The 9,289-nt window shown below is 46.9% G+C and overlaps 1 protein-coding gene across 1 annotated transcript; it reads left to right on the forward strand.

Moving 5' to 3' along the window:
- Nucleotides 1-583: 583 nt before the first annotated feature.
- LOC135383854 (endothelin-converting enzyme 1-like) lies at nt 584-6,800 on the forward strand. Its single transcript, XM_064613153.1, has 2 exons — nt 584-697; nt 4,476-6,800. The coding sequence occupies exons 1-2, from the start codon at nt 695-697 to the stop codon at nt 6,741-6,743; spliced, it is 2,271 nt and encodes a 756-aa protein (XP_064469223.1). The 5' UTR covers nt 584-694; the 3' UTR covers nt 6,744-6,800.
- Nucleotides 6,801-9,289: the final 2,489 nt, after the last annotated feature.

Here is a 9,289-nt window from a genome sequence, read left to right on the forward strand (position 1 = left end):
TGGGCTGCGAACAATCGAAATGAGTTAGCCCTCTATCAGAAACCCGCGACTCCAATCAAACACACTGCATCAAAGATCTAAAACGATCAGAAAAAGGTGTTCGATACTTCGTGAGATAGAGAGCTTTTACTTCGACACTTTACATACACTCTCACACACACACACAATTTATGTAGTTAGGATGGGGGTGAACAATCAAAATAAGGTTCACTTAATGCAAAAGTTTCCCCCACGGCCTGCTGTACCAGCGTGACAGCTGTGCCACGAGGAGAATACAAGACTTTCCGGACTCGACCGAGTTGCAAGCGGTATTCGGTACACCCAACGGAATGATAGATGACGGTGGCGAAAAATGGCCTGTCACAAACTCGGGTGGAAAGAGTAAGGGCAGAAAAGAAGCGAGAGCATCAGGACCCTGTTTCGTCATCCAGCCTTGTGTATCCACACACAGCAGCTATGATTCAGCGTGCATCTTTCAGCAACTATGCATCCCAAGATTGTCAACAGGTTATACACATCGTGATAGATAAGGCTCGCGGTACCCGTGACGCTGAATTGCTAGCGCGCGGTTCAGTTGCGTGACCTGCCCTGGCTGTGTTGCAGGCACATATTTACTTCGTAGGACTCAAGTCAGTCTTCTTGCTATCTTTTTGCTTGGTTAGGCAACCTTTCCACAAGCCGACGCCCTGCCAGCATGGTGAGATTTTCGAAAATACGTATTTTAGCACGAATGTAGGACATTCGAATGCAAGCGACATCTGGGAACGCAGATCATGTGTGATATTACAGGCGTATTCGCTGTGATCAATAAATGAGTTTACGCTACGCCGCCAGGACGACAAAGCTAATCAAACGGTACTGTCACATCGTGAGTGCTATACTGTCGTGTATCCTTTTGCATAAGGGGCTTCGAAAACATTAGTAATCGCGGTCAGCTAGAAGGACCGTATGTAGGAATACCCTGGTGCATGTCTTTGTCCACCAACATGGTTGCCATATTTGTGCATCCGCGCTGAAGGCTCCATGGGCGTCTATGAGCTCCACGTATCCAGAACTGCGTGTGACTCTCTACCTCTAAATTCCTGTGAAGATTTAGGGGACACATCGCGCGTCATTTTTCATTCGTTCAGAATGTGTTTGGATTTGCTTTCGTCACACATTGCCACCTTACTGCCGCGGGACCTTTGAAGGAGAAGTTTCCAAACGTTCCATGTACGCGAAACTGTCGAACGATCTAGATGCGCGACAGAAAGGATTCTCTGGGAGATGCCCTGGTCGAGAACCGTGGGCATCTGTGACGCACGCAAAGAAGTCTGCACCGCTTCTCAAAGATCGTGGTCGCCTCGCTTATGCGCACCAGCACTTAAGGAAATGGCCCATAACACGACCGTGAAGTCATGCACAGAACATCCTTCCGGGACATTTTGATAGTGATTTGCAAGTGCCAAACCGAAATCGAGGCCCGAAATCTTAACCGATGCGACGTAGGATGCTAGTTATACACAGTTCAAAACCTAGCCCATCGTTTGTGGTGCTGTTTTTCAACGTTCACTCGATTTTTACACCAACTACAAACCAGTTATACACCCTCGCGGATTCTGATTTCCTTGATGCTAATCGTGCAGTATTTCATATAACACGAGTAATAATACGGTAATGTCCTTCAGCACTCAAGAGCCGAGTCCCACATTTTATCATTTACACAGCTCTCCACTGGGGCGTACTGTCTCTTACAATACCGTATGCGCGTATGTGTATCCAACGAAACGGTCGATAGGAAACTAAGGACAAAACGCATGATCTCCTTGGGGGAACAACGCTCCGGACGCTGAATCCGCTAATTATGCGGCAGATTATACCGAAGGCAACATCGCGTATTCAGGCTGCTAGAAAATTATGCAACAGACATAACATGTGTAACGAATCGTTTGTTAGTGGTTCGGCGGGAGGTTGACGATCGTGTCCAGAATACTGAGAAATGTGGCCGACAGGTGACACAAAGGGTTACCCAAAACAATGGAGGAAGGAAGGCAACCTCAGGAGTCCGTGATGTCATACCTTCCCAATGCATGGAAATGTAGCGGAAGTGAGGGGCATGTCTCCTATGTCACCTACGCCAGACCAATCCACGATGAGTTCCAGACGTGACGTGTGGTAAAAACAATACAGCAGCCGGCATAGCTACTCACGATATCGCGAACCGAAGGTAAAGAAATGTGGCAAATGGCTGTTACTGGTGTTTCAGAGGAAGCAGTTAAATATATTTCCTATACATGTCATGCCAATATAGTGCCTATACATCTGGTATGGATTAGCAAGACACACAGTGAGCCTAAAGGTCCATTCAGGCCGCATGAAGCAGATAGAGGTGGGAAACGTATCCTTGAGCTTGAGGAAACCCGATTAAAACAGATAGGGTACAAGAACCATCAGACCCCTAACCCCTATATGTCTTCTATGTTTGAATCGTGTTTCTCTAAGCTGAGGGATAGGTTTCCCACCGCACAGTTACACATGACACCGCACAGTTACGCTAGCTCGCTTGTTTTCTAGTGTTGTGTTCATCAAGCAGATAACCCGAAAAATTTCGCGAACTGCAACGGAATGCCACCCGGCGATACCTTGTTCTTGTTGTCGCTGAGTCGCTGTCTAGTGGCGTTTAATTGGCTGCCAATTCATTGGTCATCCGTATGGTTGACCCAAGGGGCGACCGATGATAAGGAACGGACGGAAGAGAGGCTACGGTATTCCCCTCCTTCTACGTATACACAGCGCTCGCGGTGCATTTGTCATCATTACAATGAAAGGTACACTTTATCATCCACCGAACAACAGTACCACCTGGTTCATAGGTGGTACAGGGTTGAATGCGCAATTGGCAAACTTATAGATGAGTGAAAGACCGCATAGGTGCGTTGCTCCGTGCAAGAAATATGTAATCCGAGACCGATTTATTACACAGAAAAATTAAGTAGCGACGCATGTCCTTTTTAACATTTTTTGTTGAAGGTCCCTATACACCAGAGGTTCCGAGATCGTCCTTAAGTAAAATTTACAAGTTAGGAGCATGATTTAATTAATGCAAATGAGGCGCTCACTCCTGAGTTCTTGGCGGATGTCTCAGGGATGCGAAATATAGCTTTTCGACAGCACCACCTATTTACGATTATTCAGCCGGGAGACCCTCTTGAAGCACCCGGTATACGAAGAGCTTAAAGCACGTCCAATACGCGCATATTATTCAGATAGCGAATTAAGGTGGTCATTTCGTGGCAACATTTTTTGCCAGATCCCGCCTGTTCTCGCCAGTTTTTCCAGATTTCATATGTTCATGTGGTGCCCTCCGACCACCAGGAGTTTGCTAGCTAGCACTTCTTTCGCTCGGCCTCGAAGCGTCCGGGCAGCGGATTGACCAACTATATTCGGTGTCGTCACATTCGGATCGCGAGGGTGGCGAGAGCCCTCATTGGCCCACACGTCGAAGTTCACGTGGGTTAGGAGACGACGGAACCTGAAGAGAGCGACTGCGATGCCCCTGGCGTGATCCAATCGTATAAAAAAATTCAATTCCTAGTACTCATGTTCGGGTGGCAACGGTCACGTTATCCGGCGAGGGCACCGACCTAGCAACTTCCGAGCGCTAGGTGCTGTTGCCACGGAATTACCACCCGAATTCGCCAAAGGAAGAGGCGGTATGGTCAAATTACGGGACCCACACCCCCATAAATTCGAATGTTTGAATGACATGTCGAAACGTGCTATTCTTTGTTTTCTGTAGCCCAGAGTTCTTTTCGCCTCTTCAGGGCGGGGGGAGGGGGGCGTCCGACACAGGATAGCATACTACGTGCACAGTCCAGAACCACAGAACCACATTGTGACGGCAGAAATAGATGTGTGTCAGCACATCCGGATTCCCCCCCCCCCCCCCCCCAGAGACGCGCCCGAGTCGCTCCATATTCAGCTGACGTACGTAAACATGTGCCTAGGTAACCCAGCCACCTGTTTGCAGGTCCGTACGGTACCATTTGCTGCTAGCACATCATTCTGAGGAAGCAATGCGCCGGAGCGTGTTCCGTAAACTTTTGTTCAGCACTGTACCCATCGGTTCAGCAAAGTGTGAGAGTGTGAGAGTGCTTTTTCTTAGACAAGACGCGTACTGCAAAAAGCGCTGAAAAGACACGGACAAAGACGAGGCGAACAGGACGGACGCGCACTACCAACTGAGAGTTTAACGCACGGTTGTAAATTCGGCTGTAATCCCGCTTGTAACCCGTTTTCTTCATTCCCTTTTTGTGCACTAAACGCTCAGTTGGTAGAGCGCGCCCGTCCTCTTCGCCTCGTCTTTCTTCGTGTCTTTTCAGCGCTTTTTTCAGTACGCATCAAATGTACCAACTAGCCCAACTTCTCACCTTGATTAGACAAGATTATATGCTTGCACTCAGTTTCGTTACCTCTGTATGTGGATCTCTTTCCAGCGGAGTCCAAAAGGAAAAGAACCATCTCAACCATCTCCCCAAAAATCAACTCAAAATTTATCCAGTGGGCCACCTCGAGGACGTCAGCCATCCCGCGAGCCATCACGTGAGCGATCTCGAGGACCATCCCATGAGCCATCCTACGGAGCATCCAGTGGGCGTACTAACGAAATATCCCCTGGATCATCGGCGAGACCTTTGTCTCCCAGTACTACTCCTGTGAGAGCAAGAAGACCTTCCCCTTCACAGTCGCATGAGCCATCCTGTAGGCAGTCTCGTGAGAAACTTCCCTGGTATCAGGCTCTCTACGATGTGCTCCCCAGGAGTTCATTTCCGTCAAGGGCAAAGTCTGCGTATCCCAAGACGGCTGCCTTCATTGTGTCTGTCGCCATTACCTCCTTCGTTGTCTTAGCCCTGCTTCTTGCGGTTGGTGCTGCGCGAATTGCCGCTCGTGAGAGGTTTGCCGTGTGCCGCTCCTCAACTTGCATAGAATACTCAAACGGGTTAAACAACGCGTTAAACCGTTCGGTGCACCCTTGCACCGATTTCTATCAGTTTGTCTGCGGCAGATGGGACAAGATCAACATGAAATCAGTGCTAGACAAGCACGGTGAAGATTTCTTTCAGCAATTAACGGAGGCAATTGGGCGTATCGACCCACCAGCATCGAATCAGTCTGCAGTAGAGAAAGCAGTGAAATTCTACAAGACATGCATCGACATTGCAAGCGGCAGCCGTACTGGAGTGACAGCATTCACAGCCCTACTAGCGCAAGGAAATATTACCTGGCCAGCGCTATCTCGCGATGTGAATGTCCTGGATACAATGGTGTACGCCGAGCGATATTGGAACTCTCATCCTCTTTTCCTAGTCACCAAAGTTCGAGGGGACAACGAAACAACTACCGTAAATATCGAGAGCTCCTCCTTTGCGCTTGCGTGGGACGACAGCAGAACAGAACTTTTACAAAGAAACCACTACTTCACCTATTTCTACAACTTCACATACCTGTTAACCGGAACGTCGACGAACATGTCTTTGTTCCAGCTTTACAGACAAAAGGAAGACATCATAATGAGGAAGCTACTGGACGCTCTAGAGCAGAATGATTCAACTACACTGCTTACCGAAAGTAATTTTGCTGAGCTTAGCACGGCATTTAACATGAGTCAGTGGAAGAAAGTGTTTTCCGAGCTCCTAGGTGTCCCTGCCAACGATACCGTCACCGTTTGTGTAAGCACAAACTACTTTCACGTCGTTAATAATTTGACAGTAGAGCTGGGACAAACCGTAATGTCGACCTTCCTGGTATGGGGGCTATTGCACGAATTGGGCCACCTCTTCGATGCGCGACTGGCTACGCTTACATACGGCAGACAAGACTACGCTGAAAACTCCGCAACATACAGATGCATGGTGCTGGTTGAGACCTACATGGGAATGGCAATATCGGCAGCTTATACCTTCGCAGAAATGAGCAAGGCAAGGTTCCTGGAAGCCGCAGGTGTTGCTGATCACGTCAAAGAAGCATTCAACGATACATTTGAGAAGCGGCGTGGCTTCAATACATCCATTGTTCAAATGGTTCTCAAACAAGATAACATCTTCGGACCTTACGGTACTGTGTCAAGCTCTTCCGAGCTAGATGCTTTATACAAAGAATTTCCAGACATGACTAACTCTCTAGCTCACAATCTGCAGAGTGCGATATATGGGATGAGGAAGTCAAGTTCAGTAGTCCTTGACGCAAAATACATGCACCTGGGCGATTACTACACGATATACAATAAGGACAAGAAACAGCTCAAGGTATGGCCTCTAATGGTGCTTGAGCCAATTTTTAGTGATGGCATCACAAGCGGATTGCAGTACGGGGGCTTTGGGTCCTTCCTGTCTTCAGCGTACTTTGAGTCGATTTACGACACCGATGAGGAACAACGACATCTTCTGACACAGACGTGCGCCACAACGCCTGAAGGATCGCGTTCAAGACAAAGTGAGACAAAATCACGCCAATTTTATGATACACTGTCGCTTCCTATAACCTGGAAATCTTACTTGTCTGCGGCTGATAACAAAGATGTGAGACTTCGCTACATGGAAGAATATTCAGAACGCCAACTTTTTTTCCTCATATTCTGCTACTTGCGGTGTTCAGGTACAAGGACACACAATCCTGGTGCGTGCAATATACCACTGAGCAGTTTCCCTGCTTTCAGCGAAAATTTTCACTGTTCAACTATCCCACCCCGACAATGTCGCCCATAGTTGTGGACGCTTTTGCAATGCACGATATTTTACATGGAATAAAATAAGGTGATTCCATATTTGATGTTGATGTGTGCGAACAAAATATTACTTAGCGACGATATCGTTGTATGTTCGTTTATGCTCACCTTCATGTGTGCGGTGGTTTCAGGTAAGATTCCCCTAAGAACACATGTTGTCCCTGGGATATCCTACGGTTATCATACCAGGACAGGCAGGACGCCCGCCTCATGTGTTAAAATAGGACTCTCACATGTCCTTACGATATTCTTTTGGTTGTCCCTAGCAGGTCATCGAGGACCGATGTAGGAGAGTGTGATGACGCAGCAGGGACATAATCTACCATCGTTTTATATGCACCTTTTTGTTTTCGTCAGAAACCACACGCAGTCTTGACAACTGATTGGTTTCACTGATTGATTACTGTCAATTCATATTCACAGACTGCCGCATAAAGTGTAGTCCTTTCCATAACTGAAATAAGCGCGGCGATTGAAAAAGACAGATCTAGAAGGCAAAAAAAAAAGACAGAAAAAGAAGAAGTCTTGCCCCGAGTACAAAGGCCGATAAACTCTCTTCGAAAGGTACTGGAATTCCCTTCCAAAGAAAAATCGGACACTATATATTGCTTCAAAGAAGATGCAATCCAGAAGATGTGAGTTCGAGTCCTACAGCTGGCTTACCTTTTCAGTGACTTTCTTCTTTCATCGTTAATTTCTTAGGCAATTTGAGGCTTTGTATGTATTTGTCCCTTCTATGTTGTTCCAGCCTCAGAGCGACAGTTCTCTCATATATTGCTTGTTATGCGATCCTCCGTAGGTTCGAGAGTACTGCTCGCCTCCGACACAAAACGAAGGGTGAGCTATTGAAGTTTAATTAAATTTAGCAAACACACACTACTCAAGCGACGAATTGCTTGAAGTGTCTACTCTCAAGCAATGCGAAGTCTATGTTTCTTGCTCCTTTGGTTTGAGACATCCGGGTAGGGCCTTCAAAAGTCAAAAGCAGTGCTACAGAATCGAGCTTTTTCTGTCTCTTCCGCGGTAAATGCTCCAGATATCAACGTGCCTTTTCTGAGGGGAGCGTCTCTTCTGACGAACGTCATTCAGCCCCTGGGATCGGCCCAGAAAGCAAAACAAATGTGTCACTCAATATTTCCAGAGTCTTAGCAGGAAAATTGAACAAGGTGGCATTTCTCGTCCCTTGAGCTACCTACCGGGACTGGCACAGGATGTACCGGAATGACTCTTCACGGACAATCCGCGAATGTCAACCTCAGGGCATTCTGGGAATACACATCGAAGGACGAGGGCACGGTGACACTGTGAGGACATCCTGGGGCGGTCTGTGTTCCTGGGGTCAAGTTTACTGTAGCGGCGTGCGCTTCTTCAGGCAGTCCGCAGAACACTGTAGTGACAGCGCCCCAAGCAGGAGAATTGTAACTCTCCTGGTCGCTCTCTGCTTCGGCTGTTTCATCGGGAACGCTGCGGATATTCGAAATTGAGGAAAAGGGATTCTTGTTTCTGCCCTATTCTACGATTAAAAAAGCGATTACGATTAAGTAGATTAAACAGGAGTTTGCCGTAGAATACACTCTGAGAACACTCAATTCAAGAGTGGGGTGACATTTCACGTCAATGATCTGTTGTGTACAGGGTGTGTCCAGAATACAGATTAGTAAACTAGAAACATTCCAGAATAATTTGCCACTGCAAGACCTTCTTTCGTTGGTTCAATCGAAGCGAGATTGTACTTTATAACTAGATTATTAATTATTGAATAAAGTAATTATCCAAATCAATAAATGTGAGTGACATGTGACTGCCATTCCCGACATCTGGTCAGCGATTTGTCGTTTTCTTGTAGCTCGTGGGAGATATCCTTGGGACATATGCAAACTAGAAGAAACAAACTGTGCTAATCAAGTTAAAAAGTTAACTGAAACATGTATCTGTTAATCAGCCATCTCACTGCACAGGCAACCTTATTCCTAATGACCGCCAAGTCGGGTAAGCTAATGACAAAACTTGAAGTCTTCCCATTTTGTCTTCAAATGCAATTCCTTTTTTTGAAAATTTCGTGACGAAAAAAAAAATGCACTCTGTATACCACAATGAATGCTCTAGTAGCACAGTGTGCTCTTGTATGCCATCATTTTCCACTAGTGTCCTGAAACCGTGCTACTTCAGGATTACGCTGTAATACTATCAATGCTGCCCAACTGTAGGTCGTGGTGACTTCCACAAGAAAATGATTTAGGGCAGCAAGGAAACACTTCTCTTAGGCCATGTACTACAACAAGAGGTTCTGAAAAATACAGACTAATTTTAGCAGTTCCACACAGCTCCGCAAAACTAGCTGAGTAAAATGTGAAGCGCAGGGATTGCTTCAGAGCGCGTTTTCGAGAGCCACACTGTGCGCTAGTGCGCCCACAGTGTGCTGGCTCCACCTGGAGGATGTGGAACCAAACTTCGCGTGATCATCTGGCGAAGATTTCGCAGCACCAGCTCCGCAGTTGACTGCGAGTGCAAGGGCCAAGATAAGAC

Source organism: Ornithodoros turicata, chromosome 2 (genome assembly GCF_037126465.1).
Source record: "Ornithodoros turicata isolate Travis chromosome 2, ASM3712646v1, whole genome shotgun sequence".
Lineage (NCBI taxonomy): Eukaryota > Metazoa > Arthropoda > Arachnida > Ixodida > Argasidae > Ornithodoros > Ornithodoros turicata.